The sequence below is a fragment of the Mauremys reevesii genome, linkage group 1 (genome assembly GCF_016161935.1).
Source record: "Mauremys reevesii isolate NIE-2019 linkage group 1, ASM1616193v1, whole genome shotgun sequence".
Lineage (NCBI taxonomy): Eukaryota > Metazoa > Chordata > Testudines > Geoemydidae > Mauremys > Mauremys reevesii.
This window is the reverse complement of record NC_052623.1, coordinates 279,774,826-279,794,747: the sequence shown is the minus strand read 5'-3', so window position 1 is coordinate 279,794,747 and position 19,922 is coordinate 279,774,826. Positions and strand designations below refer to the sequence as shown.

At 44.8% G+C, this 19,922-nt stretch overlaps 1 protein-coding gene across 2 annotated transcripts in view; it reads left to right on the top strand.

Moving 5' to 3' along the window:
• The first annotated feature begins 12,002 nt into the window (after positions 1-12,002).
• The window catches only part of MRPL42 (mitochondrial ribosomal protein L42), a 14,227-nt gene continuing 6,307 nt past the window's right edge, over positions 12,003-19,922 (top strand). Inside the window, exons 1-3 of one of the 2 annotated variants that reach the window (XM_039496508.1) lie at positions 12,003-12,158; positions 15,841-16,028; positions 18,675-18,738. In XM_039496508.1, the coding sequence (XP_039352442.1) occupies positions 15,944-16,028; positions 18,675-18,738 (149 nt within the window). In that variant the 5' untranslated portion in view covers positions 12,003-12,158; positions 15,841-15,943. Of the gene's footprint in view, positions 12,159-12,402; positions 12,605-15,840; positions 16,029-18,674; positions 18,739-19,922 lie in introns of those variants that run through there. The other variant, XM_039496518.1, reaches the window with a different exon arrangement.

Here is a 19,922-nt window from a genome sequence, read left to right as displayed (position 1 = left end):
ATTTTACTGTACTGTGAGAGTCTTGAATGAGCGGTGCTATACAAATCCAAAGTATTATTATTAATGAAATTATGCAGCATCATGTGGACAGCTGCTCGCTAGCATGACATAAGCTGTAATTGTTCACGATCTGGTAATTTTGCAGGTGTGACGGGTTGGGTCACAGAAACCCCTTTTGGAACTGTCACCTGATGTGCCTAGACTACCTCTGAGCCCATTTTCTCTGCCAGCGTGAGAATTCAGTACTTTGCCTCATTTGACCCAGACACGCTTGCCTGCTGCAAACACAGATCCAAGTTTGAACCACGTCTCCTATAAGCTGCAGGCTTAACTGAAAACAGCTTAAGAAGTGCTCCTGTCTCCAACACTCAGATAGCCAGCTCCCAGTGGGGTCCAAACCCCAAATAAATTTGTTTTATCCTGTATAAAGCTTATGCAGGGAAAACTCATAAATTGTTCACCCGCTATAACACTGATAGAAAGATATGCACAGCTGTTTGCCCCCCCCCCCCCAGGTATTAATACTTATTCTGGGTTAATTAATAAGTAAAAGTGATTTTATTAAATACAAAAAAGTAGGATTTAAGTGGATCCAAGTATTAATAGAACAAAGTAAATTACCAAACAAAATAAAATAAAACACGCATGTTCTAAGCCTAATATAGTAGGAAGCTAAATGCAGGTAAATCTCACTCGCAGAGATGTTCCAATAAGTTTCTTTGACAGACTAGCCTCCTTTTAGTCTGGGCCCAATCCTTTCCCCTGGTACAGTCCTTGTTTCAGTTCAAGAGGTAGCTAGGGGATTTCTCATGACTGAAGCCCCCTTTGTTCTGTTCTACCCCCTTATATATCTTTGGCTCAAGGCAGGAATCCTTTGTCCCTCTCTGGGTTCCCACCCCTCCTTCTAAATGGAAAAGGTTAAAGATGGATTCCAGTCAGCCAGCATACATGTATACAGGAAGACTTACAAATAAACAGAGCCATTTACAACCAATTGTCCTGGTTAATGGGAGCCATCAAGATTCCAAACCACCATTAATGGCCCACACTTTGCATAACTACAATAGGAGCTCAGAGTTATATTTTATATTCCTAGTTTCAGATACAGGAATGATACATTCATACAAATAGGATGAACACACGCAGTAGATCATAACCTTTGCAAAGATATGTTACATGGCATATCTAGCATAAAACATATTCCAGTTGTTATATTTACACTCATAAGCATATTTCTATAAAGCATTATGGGGTGCAATGTCACACCAGGATTGTCCTCTTTGGCAGTAATTTAGATTGATATGTTAGTTTATCTGAAACTGAAAGGTCTCACTAGAAAACTGACTCTAAAGCTGATAAAGCTTTAGGAGAATGTTAGCATTGCTACCCCAGGACATCTGTACCACACCATGCAGCCACATATGACAGTTCTCACAATGGTGCCCTAGTGTTTCACCCCATCACTGTGACTGCACTCGCTCTGAGAACAAGGCTAAGCATCATGTCATCCACTAATGTGCCATTCTGCACAGTTGCAGTCCCACTGTAAGCCACAAGTATAAATAATTAATTTAATTATGTGGTTCTCCCAGGGCAATTCTTCAATGCTCCCGTTCACCCTTCAGTGACAGCTCTGGCTCTGGTCAAGTTACTCAGGTCCAGATCCTCTAAGATATTTAGGCACCTCGCCCTAGCTAATTTGAATGGGAATTAGGTACCTAAATATCTGTGAGGATCTGGGCCTCACTGATTGGCTTCATGTATGGCTTGACAGGCGCTGAGATTATTCTTAGCTCCCCCCAATCTTCTTTCCAATCTTCTTAAAGTCCGGTTGCAATTCAAATGTTATTTCAAAACTTAAACAACATTTTATACAATGGAAGGCATTCTGAAACTTTAACTGTCAATGATATTTAAAAACTTCAACAAAAGAACCAGCAAAAATACACCAGGGATATATTAATACACACACATGCTCTACATCCACATAACAAGACCTAGCTCTTATATAGTGCTTTTCCTGAGTGAATCTCAAAGTGCTTTACAAAAGAGGTATAAGCCTCATTATCCCCATTTTTACAGATGGGGACACTGAGGTACAGAAATCTGATGTGACTTGCACATACACTATACAGCATGCATGCATGCACAAATATACAGGAATGCTTCTACCTTGTGACAGTGACAGAGCTTGAAATGGGAGGCGGGGGGGGGGGGGAGATTTGCACTTTGTCTCAAGTTTCACTTACCTGGAACATCAAAACGGGGTGCCACTCACAGTAACCATCTCTGTGTCAAACCTGAAAGCATTTGATTTTATTGATGAATTTGCTGCCTGGATACAGGCCTTATACCACTTACTTGAAGCCAATATATCAAATTCTTTTGGCTGTACAGAAGCACTAGACACAGCTGATCTTTGTCACCTCTGTTATTTACACTTGTAATTGATAGCTAGCACTAACCAGATTGACAGATCACAGAATACATCAGATTCACGTACGAGGGGAGAGGCAGAATAAAACATCTTTGTGTGAAGACGATTTATTAATACAACATGTAGCCTAGATTACAAAGTTGACAGAAAATTTAGAACTCTCTAGCTATATAGTCATTTGAGAATGGGATAAATGCTCCTAAACAAATGGCACTGGGTTGAAAATATATAGAAAGGGACTGGCTTTTGGATATTTGACTCGGGTCTGTTATTTCAGGAGTAAGGGCTTATGGACTTGTCTCTCACTAATGTTAAGATATTGTCTTTGACATAGGATAAAACCATCAATTTATGGATAAAGTATCACGTCTAAATATGATTATTTTTTGTAATAATGTAGCACCTTTTCTATTAAGGATCTCAGAAGACTTTCATACATTTTAATTAAGCTTCGCAAACCCCCTGTGAGATAGGTAGCTATTGGACACATTTCACAGATGGGCAAATTGAAACACAGAGAAGAGACTTCCCAAGGTCACATTGCAAGACAATGGGAGAGCTAGCACTAGAAGTCCTGACATTCAGGCTCCTGCACTAATTACCATGCAACACTTCCTGCTTGAGTATTCCTCTGCTGGTAAGCTAATTCCTCAGAATGTTTCCTACTGACGTTCTCATCTGAATTTGTAGGAAAGTATATATGTGTTTTTGATTTGGCAGAAAAGCCAGTCTAGAATAAAACTGACCACCATATGATTTTCCAAAGCCGTAGGCTCCCAGGGGCTGAGACTCACAGTCCCATATTACCACTATGTGCCTTTACATTGGCCCTCAACATTGAACAGTTAATGGGCAGCACAGTCTATCTCAGATTTGGTTAACAGAGAATGAGACTTTCCTCTTCACTATCCATGACCTGCTGAGGCAAATGAAGTAGTTGGTAGTTCTTCGAGTAGATGCAGACTTGTATTCCACTTAGGTGTGTGCGCGCCCAGCATGCCAGAGCCAGGGATTTTGAGAAAGCACCACCCCGACCCTCCTATCAAGCTGTGTCTTAAAAATCTCTAAGGATGGAGATTCCGCCACCTCGCTAGGTAACCCATTCCAGTGCTTCACCACCCTCCTAGTGAAACAGTATTTTCTAATATCCTTATTTAGGTAGATTCCAAGCTCCATCTCCTTGGGGTACTACTTGGGAGTCATCTAAGTGGAATACACAGTGCATCTACACAAAAAAAAGAAGAAATAGTTACTTACTGTAACTGGTTCTTGGCGATATGATGCAGACGTGTATTCCATGACCCACCCTCTGTCCCTTCTGCATCAGAGTCTCCTCTCATGGTTGTTTGATGCAAAGGAACTGAAGGGGGTCAGGGCAGCACCACCTCATATAGCCAGGGGAGGGGCCACAGCCACAAGGTGCAAGTGGCAGAACTCTATGGGTACTGCTAAGCAAGATCTCTGGTTCCAGCAGGCTGGGTGCACACACACCTAAGTGGAATACACATCTGCATCACATCCCAAAGAACCACAGTTGCAGTAAGAAACTGTTTCTTATTAACTGCGTTTCCAGATGTATTTGGGAGGTGTGCAGCCATGCTTCTTAAGAGTCCTGAAGCAATTCCTGTCTGTCTCCCAAAAAGCTGTCACCTGGCAGAACCTGTTTCTAAGAATAGATTTTAGGAACATTATGTGTCTGAGGTGAAATGGAGTTAGTATACTGTAGCTTAAAGAACTGTTTGCTGTTTTCTAGAAATAGTCTTGAAATATACTGGGGGAATTTGGTTGACTTGGAAAAGAGTTTTTTGCAGATACCGCCAATTGTGACCTTTTAGAATTTAGAGATGGGGTTAGGTTACAGGATTTTCAACTTCAGTCCTAGCTCTAAAATGGACACATTTCAGGAAGAGAATTGCTCAATAACCCAGTGGCTACTTCATTTAAACTAATTAGGTCAGAGGATGTAAAATTAGGGAATCTTAAGATCCAGTGGAAAGAGGCCTTGGGAATCACAGGCTATTGGCAAGTAGATTAGGTTTATACAAGAGATAGTTGATTACATGTAGTCCATGGTAAACTATTGCACAGAATGTTACTTCTGGGGGAATTCTGCGCCACTGCATGTGTACGGAATTCATGTTCCCCCAGATTTCTTTGCTTCCCCACAGAAAAATGACTTTCTGATGAGGAAGCAAAGGGAGGCCATAAGAGCGGTCATGTGCCCCTCCTGAGCAGTATGGGTGCATTGTTTTGGGCACCTGGAGCAACTGGCAGAGAGGTAAATCAGTTTGGGGGCTAAGCTAGGACAGGCAAGGCAGGACTTGCTCTTCCCCCTGCAAGAAGTGACTAGGGCCAGGGCCAGGTCAGACACACCCCCAGAAACCTCCTCCAGCTGCAGGAAGCACCCACCCCCCTGCTTCCTGCCCCCATTACTCCTCAGATGTGGGGGAAGGATCCCTGTACAGGGAGCTGCTCCCCTGTCCACCCAAATCCCATGCATCCAGACTCCCTGTGATGGATTCCCCCCAGCGTGCCACCTGCAACTGGGGTACCACTGAGCCAACCTGGCCTACCAGCCTGGACTCCCTTTACACTGGATTGCTGTGACGGGCACCAGCACACATACAGGTAGGGACACACCCAGCTGCAGCTTCAGGGTCATCTCCCACCTCTGTGCAGTCAGTGGCCTGTGCTCTCCACTCCATGCTGGAGCCTCCACTTTTATTTACTAACAAAATCTGCAGATTTTTAAAATATTGTATGCGGTATTTTTATTTTTTTGGCGCAGAATTCCCTCAGGAGTAATTGAATGTATTCCACTCCAGTAGTGTACCAAAAAGATAGGAGTATAGAAGTGAGACACAACCCTAGCTACCAGCTTTTCATACTCTTGGGGGTAGTTTTTCTTCTGAGTTCAATAAGGCACCATACCCCTTGCAGAGGACCATGTGGTGTTTACACTGTGAAAAAATGGCAACGGAAAACAAGTAACACAGGCAGGGTGGCAGATATATTGATAGAACTTTTTGAAAATAGTGAGATAGCAAATTCTGTATCTTTTATGGTTCATTGAGAGATGCTCCGATTAATTGACTCTAAATTAGCTGTTACCACTCAAGAAAGAGATCTTGGAGTCATTGTGGCTAGTTCTCTGGAAACATCCAATCAATGTGCAGCAGCAGTCAAAAAAGTGAACAAAATGTTGGGAATCATTAAGAAAGGGATAGATAGGACCGAAAATATCATATTGCCTCTGTATAAATCCATGGTATGCGCACATCTTGAATACTGCATGCAGATGTGGTCACCCCATCTCAAAAAAGATATATTGGAATTGGAAAAGGTATAGAAAAGGGCAACAAAAATGATTAGGGGTATGGAACAGCTTCCATATGAGGGGAGATTAGTAAAACTAGGACTTTTCAGCTTGGAAAAGAAATGACTAAGGGGGAATCTGATAGAGGCCTATAAAATCATGACTGGTGTGGAGTAAGTAAGGAAGTGTTATTTACTCCTTATAACACAAGAACTAGGGGTCACCAAATGAAATTAATAGGCAGCAGGTTTAAAACAAACAAAATGAAGTATTTCTTCATACAACGCACAGTCAACCGGTGGAACTCTTTGCCAGAGGATGTTGTGAAGGCCAAGACTATAACAGGGTTCAAAAAAGAACTAGATAAATTCATGGAGGATAGTTCCATCAATGACTATTAGCCAGGATAGGCAGGGAGGGTGTCCCTAGACTCTGTTTGCCAGAAGCTTGGAATGGGGTGGATGGATGGATCACTTGCTGATTACCTGCTCTGTTCATTCCCTCTGAAGCTCCTGGCATTGGCCATTGTTGGAAGACAGGATACTGGGCTAGATGGACCTTTGGTGTGACCCAGTATGCAGTATTCTCATGTTATGTTCAGTTCATGAATGAGTGCCACTGGGCTACAGGTTTCTAGTGTTAGGGAAAATGTAGTTTCACAGCCACCTGTGGCATTTTCCAGACTTCTCTCAAAATGAACACTTAGAAGAGCGTGCGTGTGTACATCGTCTCCAACAAATTCACATAGCACTACTTCAAGATAAAAATGATCTTTGTACAAGCAAATACACTGGTATAAATAGCATTTGTTCTTTCTGCATAGGTTCTTATACTGCCCTTATCACCATAGTATCTATGTACTTTCCAGGAGTGTATTAAGCAACATGACTAACATCTGTCACATGGTTTGCTCTTTCTCATGCTTACCCTAGGGGAAGAACTGTGTGTGCAGGGTAGTGTAGTGTTTTGTTTTGGTAGAGCTTAATTTTTTTTAGTTTTTTTTTTTAATTCACACGCTGCTCTGTATTTAAATTAGAGAAGACAGGTTGAAGAAGTAAACTTTGGACTGGAAGGTGGTGAGGTTTGTGATAGCCCTTAATTTCTGGGAGAGCTTGCTCCACAGTCTTGTCCCAAGAAAGCTCTGTCTCCTGAACAGATGACCTTTACCCTTATTGTACAGAGCTCCATTAAGCCTGAGGAGCAGAGTTGTCAACCATAGTCAACCATCAAGGTGTACTGCCTGGCTGTAGTTCAGATAGGAGGTGACGTATGCTTGTATAACCAAAGTACATCATTGTCTGCCAGATGGGACAGTCTTCTAGACAACTGGAGATACTAAAACCTTTACCCGTGGATGCTGTTGTGTGTGAGAGGTTAGAATCGGCAAGAATCTAGAGGCATTTCTAAGATATGGACTGAACTGATCAATTGATATGTGTGCTTTGTCATCCCACCTGGAGCACCCTCCTGCAGCCAAACAGCTCTATCTGCCTACGTTTCCCCTTTCAGGCACCCCAAGGACTCCACAACATTCTTTTTTGACTCAGAAATAGGGCCAGTTTATTACAAAAACATAGTACAAATGGTCCATAACAAAAGTCCCCCACACAGTCCATTTCTCACCTCTCTGCATGTACTCCTTAAAATCCCAAGCCAACTAGTCCTTCAACACCCCTCATACCACACTCCATCACACCTGGGCTCCTTGTCAGTCCTGTTCTGTCCCTCTGTTAGGACAGCCATCCAGTTGGAGTGCAACCTTCGTTTTCCAGCGGGAACCTCCACAGCCTTTCTACTAGGAGATCATCCTCATCAGGGGAGCGTTCCTCACTCCCTGGCCCTCAGCCTTCTCCAGCTCGGAAGTCAGCAGGCAAATCTTTCTGCTGCTCTCCTGCCTTCAGCCCCCTCCATCCTGGCTTGGGGAGGTCAGACAGGAAGCCTCTCTTGCTACTTTTCTGCCTTCAGCCTTCCTCAGAAACCACCTACAGATTTCTTCAGGGACCTCCTACATTCTTCTGATTTTTAATAGCTCTCACCATCTCCTTTTTCTGACTGACCCTCCAGGAAGTTCCCATTTATGTGGCCCATGTGCCTCTCTTGACCCAATTAGAAAGCAGCTGACACAGGTGCACTGGTTTCTTCCTTGTTAAAGGGCCAGTGCAACCCTGTGACATGCCTTAAACGAAACAACACTGCACCATGGTTGCAAGTTCTTCAAAGTGCTTTCTTCTGCCCAACAGCATAACCTCTGTCTTTCTTGGGTTTGGCTTCAACCAGCTGTTCACCTATGACTGTCTACTTTATACACCACTGGTAGCTGCATGTAGTGTACTTGTAACTACATGCCGCAGAGAAAAGCAACCTGCGTTTATACCATGATATGTAGGTACATGCAAAAGTGTATGGCTCTGTCAGGGGTGATGCAGAAAGAAAAGGCTTTAGTAGCTCTCTGCTGCCGGAGCCTTTCACTGCAGTGAGAAAAGGCCCTGGCAGGGTGTAGCCTTTTCCCGCTGCCGGAGTACTTCCCTGTGGCAAGGAAAGGCTCTGGCAGCAGAACACTTCACTGCTAAAAATAACAGCGTAAATACCCACACCCTTCAGATGTGTCTTTACCCTACTTGCCTAAACCGTGCCTCATCATCTACACTGCTATTTATACCCATGCTAGTGGGCTATACAGGTATATACTCTACATGCTGCCAAAAGGAGAATGCAGTATAGATTGCTCCTACTGGAACTCTGCATCACTACATAATGGAGAATTTGCTCAGAATTAATATTCCCTGCAGAATTTTATTTTTTCATGCAGAATTTGTGATTTCTACCGGAATGCTTCCTTTGTCCAGTTTTTCCAGCTGGGACTCTGCTGTCAGCCCCAGGGGCTGACAGCCCGAGCTACATCCACCTGGAGCTGACAGCCCAAGTCCCAGCTGTGCGTGATTATATTGTGTTATTTTGACAAAATATGCAGAATTTTAAAATATTGTGCAGAATTTTTAATTTTTTGGCACAGAATTTCCCCAGGAGTAGTAGATGTACCCTATGAGCTGATCTACTCTAAGCACTGGGCTGTCTTGGTGGTAGTGATATGTGGAAAGGATAGATAGACCTGTGTCTGATCTGCATATCGCTGGCACATGAGTGCATAACTAGGTCTGTACAAAATTTTTTGACAAAAAAAAAGAGATTTTCTGACACTGAAACATTTTGCAAATTTGTGTCAATTTTCCTGAATTGTTTGAGTTGGAAAAAAACTTTTTTAAAAATCTAAATGTCCTGTTTTGCTATTTTCAAAATGAAATTAATAGATTTTTCAATTCAAAATGACATTTCATTTAGAAATTGCCTTTATTTTATTTTTAAGCATTTAAAATATATAAAAATGCTTGAAACCAAAATGAAATGTTTCAGGTCAAAATGTTTAGTTTAAAGGTAATAATTGGAGATATACCAATCTCCTAGAACTAGAAGGGACCTTGAAAGGTCATTGAGTCCAGCCCCCTGCCTTCACTAGCAGGACCAATTTTTGCCCCAGATCCCTAAGTGGCCCCCTCAAGGACTGAACTCACAACCCTGTGTTTAGCAGGCCAATGCTCAAACCACTGAGCTATCCCTCCTCCCTCTTTATCCACAATTAAAAAAGACTTTTCAATTTGCCAAAAATGTTCATTTTCAATATGACCCAAAACAAAGGTTTTATTTAGTGACTCATTGTAGCGTTGCCAGCAAAGCAACAACTTCATTATTTGGACAGTTCTGTCTAATAAAACATCTTACCAGGTCACCTAGGGGAAGCATGTTGAAGTTGAATAGGACTCAAGAGAGAACTGATCCTCCACAAGTGACAGAGTCTAGTGGTGGAGGTGCAGTTTCCCATCACTGCTCTTCAGCTGAGTCCTTCTAGGAAGGACTTAAACCATTTTAGTGCATCACTGCCACCTCTCTCAGGTGGGACTGCAGCATCTCATGATCAGCAGGATCGAAAGCTGCAGAGAGGTCCAGGAGGATGAGAATGGATGTCTGCCTTTGACAAGAGATCATTCACGGGCAAAAATGTTTTTCTGCTGGAATTGAGAGGTCACAATTGATGACTAATGCATTCTAGTTAAAATCCTACATGTAGCCTTGCAAATTTAGCAGTGCAACCAATTATTCTGCAGCAATAGACATAACTGCAGAATGAGGTAAATTTTGCTGAAGGGGTTGAAGCTTCCAAAGATGACTGCCCTGAAAAAGATGACACCTAGGATCAAAGGTAAACAAGATCAAATTGTGTGACGATATCTCGAAGGCCCTAGAGCAGAGGTTATCAACCTATTTATCAGTGTGGGCCGCAAATGCCCAGCCGGTCGGCCCAGACCAGGCTAGTCAGCTGCCCTGGACCGCCGACCAAGCCAGCTGGCCACCCCAGGCAGCCCGGAACTCGGACCCCGCTGCGCGGGCCCGGGGGCCTTTAGCACATAGCTGGGCTGCAGCTTTGTGCTAATTGGGCTGCAGGTTGAAAACCGCTGCCCTACAGACTTTTAATAGGAGAATATCTGAGTATCTCCAAAATGGGAAGTGACCCCACTGAAGGAGTTAAGAACTGGCTGGCTGAAGTGACCTCGAAGGACAGGGATGGTTCAATGGCATGCCAGTAATGTATGACATTGATCTATCTCCTTCGTTTTTGTAGTTTTATCGTTGTTACTGGGACTCAAATGCCAAATCAATACTGCATCTCCACAGCAACTGAATCGCTACACACTTCAAGCATCTGAAAGGTAAATAATTCAATTTTATAAGAGAAATAAGAATGCCTTCATTCCCCTTCCTGAGCAATTACAATGGAACTGGCTCTTGCTCCAGAAGCCACTCCAGTCTGAAAGATCCTGTACCATTACTACAAAATAAGGTTACAAATATTCTCCCAGTTCAGCAAGTTGATAGACTGAACCGCTCAACTACTATGCAATCTAATACAGAAAGCTGCTGCCAGCCCACAATTTTATGAAATCAGTAATAATTATCAATGAGAAAGGTACCTTCAAATTATTGTATCAATATATTTTATTGTCTAGCTATCACTGAATTATTACTAAATGCTTAGGAAGATAATTCCGCATGGACATGTTAATATGTCATTATGCACTGTAGGAATTTTATGCTTTTACTGAAACATCTCAATTTAGCAACTTGCCTAGATGGACCACTTGTCTGATCTCCTCTGTGTAAATTCCTGTTTCCATCCAATAAAGTATCTGTTAAATGCTACTCCAAATATAGGGACCATTAGGAGAGAAACAAAAGCCAGTAAACAAGAATCTAACCATGCAGCATTTAAGGAGACAAAAATTAAACAAGCCATGGTCATTGCCTGTAAACTGCCTAGAATTAATGCTGGATATTTATCAGTGACCTATGAAGATAACCTGTGCCCAATCCTGCAACACTTATTTCAGACAAGACTCCCACTGAAGATTAATGGAAGCATTACCTGAATAAAGATGGAAGAAAACAGCCTTTGAGGTAACATTATGGAGATGACCTTGCACTTCAGCTAAAGGCCATGTGGCTGGGCACTGCTGGGCCTGACACCACTAGGGTTGGCAGGATGCTGGGCTTGGCACCCCTTGCTGGTGGCAGAGGCAGTGCTGGACCTGGCACTCCTGTCTGGTGACAGGAGGGATAGAGGGGTGGGGCTGGTCCTGGCACTCCTGGCAGGTGGTAGGCAGTGGGGCTGACATACCTAGCTGGTGGCAGGACAGAGGGGCTGGGCCTGGCACCCCTATGGCAGGGTGGGGGCTGGGCCTGGCACCTCAAGCTGATGGCATGCAAGAGGGAGGGGCGGGGCTGGGTCTGTACCCCTGGCTTGGCAGCAGGCAGGGCTGGGCCTGGCATTCCTGGCTGGTGGTGGGCAGGGTTGGACTGGGTTGGCACCTCTCATGGCACATGAGAGGGAGGGGTGGGGCTGGACCTGACACTCCTTTGGCAGGCAGGGTGGGGCTGGGCCTGGCACCCCTATCTGGAGGCAGGTCAGGGGACGAGGCTGGCAGCCCAAGCTGGTGATGGGCAGGGGTGGACTTGGCATGGCACCCCCACTGGTGGCAGGTAAGAGGGAGGGGTGGGGCTGGCTCTGGCACCCCTGGCTGGGGCTGGACGCTGGGGCTGGCAGGGCACCCCTCGTGCAGGAGCTTTGGACACTGACTCTTTGTATTGTGCCTATACACCGATGTGGACTACATTTCCCATCGTGCCTGTCTACGTGAGAGTGTCTACGTCACCGGAAATATACAACGCTACTTCCGATCGCCGCGAGGACGGCAGTGGGCCGGTAGATACAGACTGATTAATTGAGCGTTTCTCAGTTGAATCTGTGAAACCCCGCAGAACAAGATGATGGCGCCGCTCTCCGGGCTGGGCCAGGTAACCGCTGCTCCCACCCGGCCGGGCGCGGCCTGTCTCTGGCCTCCAGCGGTGCTGTGATTGGTGGGCTCACGGGGCCGGGGCGCCGAGGGATGGAAGGCGATGATGGGGCCGGGGCGGGAGGGTGAGCCGCCGGAGATGTAACGTCACAATCTGTTTCTGCCGCCAAACCGAATTGCTGTTCGGCTGTTAATGAGCCTGCGAACTGAGCATGCGCAGTAACGTCTGCCGTGTTCTCTGCCTTTACTCCCCCTTACTGGGATTGCGGCGCGGGCACTGCTGTTCGCGGGGCTGGACGCCGGGGGGGGGGCTTATATATTAGAGGCACCGTTCTTGTTCATGGCTTTGCAACTCTCATGCTGATTGCGTGGTTAATACTGCATCAGAAGCATCTGCAGCCGCCCATTTGGATGGGTGTCATGGAAAACCAGTTACAGCATTTTAATGTAAAGGAATTAACAGTGACTTTTCCTCCCTCAAATTCCCTTATTCCCTTCCCTTACTAAGGGCTTGTCTGTGTGAACACAATAGAGGTGTGAAGTTAATGCACATAAGTCACAGCTCCTTAAATGGCTGTGTGGATGCTCTTGTTCATAAGTAAAGTAGCCTTTGTTTTGATGACAGGGCAGCCTAGAAGATTACGGGAGTCTTTCCCCAAAACACGATATATTAATCATCCATCCTTTGATCCGTCTTGAATATTTTTAAAGGCTTTTATAGTCCCAGTGTAACTTAGTTTTGTTTTTTATTTGAAGCCTAAAGAAAAGGAGGAAAGCAGTGGAGCTTAACTTTTCTGAGTGTGGCTCTTTGTAAAAAGCCTTTATAGTATTTCACAGGTATCAGTTTTGTGCTGACAAAGTTTCACTATATGGTTCAAGATTAATTTAAGGTGACCATGGTGCTTCTCTGTGCTATAATGAAGGCCTCACAGTGTTGTGGTAGATCCTGCCATGCATTCAGAAATTGTTGGCACTCCCCTGTATAAGCAGTGTACACAAAGTGGTGGCACTCTTGTCCCATGAGAATTAACCAGTTAATCTACAGTTTGGTGCTTTAAATTGTAAAGATTCCTTTTTGATCTCAGCTTCTATCTGCTTGCTAACCACACGTGCTGTACACCTTATCTTTATTAACTATGTGGTCCAAGGAAAATTTAACTTACAAACACAGCATTATCTTATACCTCTCTTACATTATGATGGTAATATTAATAAGTCTTAGTGCGATATGCGAGAGCACAGGCTGCAACAAAAAATATTTTCAGCTCACTTAACATTGTGATGTTATGTCTCAGCACATTTGAAAAGTGCAGAGCAGATGTCCTGATCCAGAAACATCCAGAAATGGGGTGTGGCAGTTACTAGACATGTTCTGCATTTGTTTCTGATGAAGTTGTATAGGATGTCTTTCATTATAGGCAAGCTACCTGGCAGGTCATTCCCTCTACACACCTGATTGGCATAGCTATTAGGACTCGAGGAGAAATGTTTTAAATACACCTCTATGCTGATATAACGCTGTCCTTGGGAGCCAAAAAATCATAACACGTTATAGATTAAACCACACTTGCTTTGATCCGGCAGAGTGCGCAACCCTCCCCCCCAGAGCACTGCTTTACCATGTTGTATCCAAATTCGTGTTATATCAGGGTAGAGGTGTATATCTGTTTGACAGCAGTGCGAGAGCCTATACATTTCTGCTGTGGGGGTGGTTTTGCTGACAACACTGATTCTGAAGTGTTCTGAAAAGGATGCTGATGTTCTTATCAAGATCTGAAGAAGCCAGGCCCATACACTGTATATTATAGAGACTGAGGACTAGATCAGGGGTAGGCATCCTACGGCACGCGTACCAAAGGCGGCACGCGAGCTGATTTTCAGTGGCATTCACACTGCCGGGGTCCTGGCCACCAGTCCGGGGAGATCTGCATTTTAATTTAATTTTAAATGAAGCTTCTTAAACATTTAAAAAACCTTATTTACTTTACATACAACAATAGTTTAGTTATATATTATAGACTTATAGAAAGGGACCTTCTAAAATGTATTACTGGCATGTGAAACCTTAAATTAGAGTGAATAATTGAAGACTCGGCAGACCACTTCTGAAAGGTTGCCGACCCCTGGACTAGAATCACAGAGATACTTAAAGGCCCAAGTCCAAGTTTTAGGTTCCACTGTGATTGCTAAAACTTCCAATGAACCTTGTAGGTGCTTAAACTCACTCAGTGCCTACATTTTCAGGATAAAAGTTCCTACGGTGCCTAACTTTCTGCCTTTGAGCATGCACAGTGCTTCCTTACTCTAAGCATCCAGACAGCTATCTCCTGCCTAAGCTGCAGGGCAGTTTGGGAAGGGAAGATAGGTATTTGTCCACATAAGTCAAGTGCTTAGCCTGATCTGGTAGGTGTGCTTAGAGGCTGCTTACTAGAGTGGTCCCATTCAAAATCTGGTTGGAGGAGGTGGTGGTATCCACCTTATAACTTTTAGCACAGTGGGTAGAACACTCACCATAGGTGCCTCCTCCTGCAAAGCTTCTGCTGTTAGTGCACCAGTGCTCGCTCACTCACCCCTCCCTGGCAGCGCAGATAAGTCTCTCTCCCCCTTCTCTGCACGGAGCAGCCAGGGCTGGGTCAAATCAACCCCCAGAAATCTCCCCCGAGTGCAGGAAGCTCTACACTGGGGGGGAGGGGGGGAGCCTGCATGAAGAGGGGGTCAGGCTCAGTGGGGTGAGGGTTCTGTGTGGGGGATGGTGAGGCTTGGTGGGAAGGAGTTAGGTGCAGTGGGGCCGGGCAGACGGGGGAGCAGCGCCACGTACAGTGATCCCTTCCTGGCCCCATTGCTCCTCAGCCACAGGGCGGAGGGGTCACAGTACGGAAAGCTGCTCCCCCTCTTTGCCCTCCCCCCACCTCCCTTCGCATCGAGCCTATTCCCCCCTACACCCAGAACCCTCCCACCGAGCCACCCCCACCCCAAGCTTGCCCCCCTGCATCGAAGCCTCTGGCAGCCAGACCTCTCTGCACCCAGAACCCCCACACCCTCCTCCCCGAGCCTCACCCTCTGCATTGGGAGCCCCCTAACCAGCTGTACCCTGACCCCCACCCCACCAAGCCTCACTCCCCCAGCACCCAGACTGCCTGCTGAGCCCCACACCTCCTCCCCCAGCTGAGCCCTAACTACCTTCACCTGGACTCCCCTACAGAGCCCCATTCCCCCTGCACCCAGAACCCCCCAATGAGCCCCTGTGCATCCTGATTTCCCCCCACCCCCACCACACACACACACCTGGACCCCTCCACTGAGCTGCCCACACCCAGATTGTGCCACCCAGAACTAATGTACTCTTGAGGGAATTCTGCACCAAAAATAAAAAATTCTGTGCACAAAAAATTTAAAATTCTGCATAATTTTATTTGTCAAAATAACACAATATAATCACTGTGTTATTTTGATAAATAAAATTATGCAGAATTTTAAATGTGTTGTGCACAGAATTTTTTATTTTTTTGGCACAGAATTCCCTCAGGAGTACTATTTAGTAAGTGGATGCTAATTCTTAACTCATTACAAATATTTCCAGCACTTGTTGAACAATATATAAGGTGCTGTTCAAGTCATATCTTTCATAGATCTTGAATCTTTTATAAATAAACTAATTGTCAACCCTTCTGTCTCCTGAACAGTGATGAAACCTGCTCCTTCAGAAGTGTGCACTGGAGTAAAAAGGATACCATTTGCGTCCAGAATATTTCTTTCTCCAGCACCAATTTTCTGTCTCCTGTGACCATGGCAATAGCATTGAGAAGAGCTGTGTGGTCCAGTACTATGTGGATGCATGTAGCAACATTCAGTAGGCAGGCCTCAGTACAGAGTAAGAAATAGTGCTGCTTTATGAAAATCCTATGTTTAGAAATTTTCTGGTTTTCTTCTTTTTCTTTTTTAAAAGACTCTTGCATTGATACTTAGTTCTGAGCAAAGTTTACAGTAACACAGGCAGGGAAGTGACCTTTATATTTCAACTCCATAAATATCAAACTTTAACCAGGTATGTGCTGTGTTACTAAGTCACGTTTTACCTTGGTTGCCCTTGAAGTTTCCAGTGTTGAACTTTAAAATAGATTAGCTCCATTAACTAAGCTTTAAAGAGCATTTTAAGATTAGGAGGAATCTGAGATTTGAAAACTTGATTTCTTAGGCTCATGTTTACCTTCTCTTGAACAAGGAGCAATAATATGCAAATGTTATGATTTTGCGGTATTTCAGATTGGCTTTTGGGGAGGTGTTAGTGGAAGATAGCAATATGTGGAAGAAAAAGCGTTGGGACTCTGGAGTTGTAAGCACTGCCAAGAAAATCTTATAGTATCTTCATATAAAGTGGAAGATGAGCTATGTCGCTTCTTCTAAATTGTGACCGCAAAAGTTGGAAGAAAAATGTTTTGTCAGTTGTGCTGATTCTGGGTTTTCTGCTTCCCAAACTCCTTATTGTTTCCTGTGAATGTAATTCAGAGCTTGAAGTGTGGTGGTAATAAAATCTCTCGCTACACTGAGGCTGTAAGTGTGAATGAACACCAGGCAGTGACAACAAAAGAAGAGTTTTCCAGTAAAACTTTCTGTTGTAGATTAGGCCTAGCTTTAGGTTTCTGTGCCTGTTTTTGTGAAATACGTGGGAAGTAAGACACTTGTGTCGTATCTGCCATAAGCAATGGAGTATTAATATTTAACAATATCCATACTTGTAGTAAACAGTAAAATAATGGAACATTAGAAGAACTGTATCCAGACTAGTTATTTTTATGATCACTTTCGGATGTTTGGAGTTTCAGAGTTTGGAGTTCATGAGCCTAATTTCTTACACAGATATGCATGTCATCCTAATAAATCCCTGAAAAATATCAGTTTAAAAAAAAAACCATAAATCTCAGTTCAGATTACCACTACATGTACTTCTTGATAAAATCATCTTCAAAGTGGAGACACACTGAAATGCTAATGTTTAAAAATAACAAACCCCCACAAGTTGAAGAGTACATCATAAGATAGCTATAAAATGTATGAGTTTGTTTCTGGTTCTGGCCAGTTCACAGGGTAGTAAAGAGGCATGAGCTCGTGAATTACTGTTGAACTAAAACCCCAAACAGTTTTGGGGAAAAGTGAAGATGCTGCAATTCTATGAAACATGAAAGCATTTTTGGAATTGGATGTTGTCATGGATAACGGTCTTTGTATTCATAATTTATCTTGTTCAATATATCTGTTAGCCTGGCAAAGCAAGGCTCTACATAACTTCCTGGCATTTCTGTTTGTCTGTATGTAATGTGATAGTTTTTGAACACTGCAGCTGATCAGTTCCAACATTTCAGGGAATGTTCTAGGCATCAGTGGGCAGAATCCTATTGATTTTGGTGAAAATCGGAAAATCAGGACAGCCTGCTTTACAGGAAAATCAGACTGCCTAGTACTGCAGGCAGAGGAATCTCTGTGGTGCCCCCTGCTGCTGCGTATCAGAGGCAGTATCTTAACTTGCATGGGGAGATTGTCTGTCTGTAGCCTGGAGTATAAGAAAAGTAAGCATTTTAGAAGGAGTTTTGAGAGTCAGGGAGAAACAGGGACATGGAGCAGGGAGGAGTGTGGTTGGGGGAAGCAGCAGGAACTGGAGGGTAGTGGGATGGGAGAGGAGAGCAGGGACCTGGGGGCGTAGTGGCAGGGGGTTGGGAGTTGTGGTGGTGGGGAGTGGTGAGGAAGCAGGGACCAGGAATGGGGGAAGTAGATATGGAAAAATCAGGGACTAGCAGTGGGGGGGCAAGGGCAGAGACTGTCTATAACAAACCCTAGGGTTTCAGCTCAACCTCTTCAAAAACAGCCTGGAAGGAGAAAGGCAGGCTCTGTGTTTGCAGGAACTGATTCCCAGCCAGGGCTTTGGGCAAGGGGATCAACCTCTGGGATCAGGTGAGAAGAGGATGGAGGCATAGGCTGAGTAACTAGAGGGTAAAAGGCAAGGCAACTCTGTGAGCAGGGGCTGGGGAACGTAACCTCCACTTCCCCATAATTTTTATTTCTGCCTCCCTCATGGTTCCCTTCATCACTCCTGTACACACACTTGAAGCAGGCAGCCCCATATTAAGCTGCTTTCTCTGAGTGCACAGCTTCGCCTACAGCAGCAACAAAGTAATGCAGCCCTCTAGCATAGCAGTGATCCTATTTCACTGTGTAAGAAACTATTACTTTAGGAGTAGTGTGCATGGCCAGTTCGGTACGGTATGGGTATTTTGCAACTTCTTAGAGTACTACAAGGATAACACTGGGATAACACCCACGTACTGGGCCAGTTGCAGTTTTAGAAATATGTATTATAATAGGATTGAAATATTGGCATGATATTCCAGACACTTTCTAAACTTAAACTAAAGGTGCATTTCTGGTTGAGCTCGCTCATGTTTGAGATAACAGAATGCGGGTATAAAATTAATTCTGCTGCAGTTTCATTTGTTCTCATTGGTGTTTTTTCTCGTCTTTGCAGATGGAGCAATGCATTGTGCTCGCCATAAATCTACATATTCAGTCCTTCCAGAAGACTATAACTGGTACACAATCAAATCTGTTTTGACCCACTATGGACTTCATTTGACCCATAGCTTCAGGGATAAATATTGGAGTAATTGCCCTACCTGCTGTCAGTCTTGCTGATTTCCTTATGCCAGTTATTCCTCTTGCAAGTTTTGGATTGATCTAGCCATTTTCTGAAGAGCCTTGTTTCTAGACATAAGGCTTGTGAAATTAACGTTCCAAATGTGAATCATGTGAAAAATTGATGCAGTGTTGTCTTCCTGAATCTATAGACCAGGGGTCGGCAACCTACAGCACGTGTGCCAAAGGTGGCACGCGAGCCGATTTTTGATGGCACGCGGGGTGGGCTGGGGTTCCCGCTGCTGGCCCCTTGCCAGCCGGGGTCCCACTCAGCACCCCCTGCTGGCCTGGAGGAAGGAACCCCAGGCTGGCAGGCTGAGACCCCAGCTGGCAGGAGCCGGTGGTGGAAACCCCAGAGCGGCGGCGGGCTGGGCTGCTTAGCCTGCCACTGCTCTGGGGTTCCCACTGCTGGCCCCTTGCCAGCTGGGATCCCACCGCCGGTCCCACTCAGGAACCCCAGGCTGGCAGTGGGCTGAGACCCCAGCTGGCAGGAGTCGGCGGCTGTAACCCCAGAGGGGGGCTGGCCCCTTACCAGCCAGGGGCCCCGCCGCTGCCCCACTTACCTTGCTTCCAGCGCGGGCCCCCTGCCAGACAGGGCCCAGGCTTCCGGCCCTGCTCAGCCCTACCAGCCGCCAGCTCCACTCACCTCAGCTGCCGATCTGGGGTTCCAGCTGCTGACCTCCTGCCAGCCGGTTATCAGCTTATAACTCAGAAGCCCGTGTGCAGCTTAAAGTATCTAAATACGTGCCACCAGACATTGGAAAACTCAGCAAGGGCAAGGATCACACTAAACTAATAAGATCTGCATTTTAATTTAAGTAAAGCTTCTGAAACGTTTTGAAAACCTTGTTTACTCTACATAACTGTAGTTTGGTTATATATTATAGACTTATAGAGAGACCTTCTAAAAAACATTAAAATGTATTACTGGCACACGAAGCCTTAAATTAGAGTGTATACATGAAGACTTGGGACACCACTGCTGAAAGGTTGCCCACCCCTGCTATAGACAAAGGGCTGTAGTACCTCTCCTGATATTCATAGGTTTGTCAAGAGGCCCAGTGAAAATTAAAGAGCATGG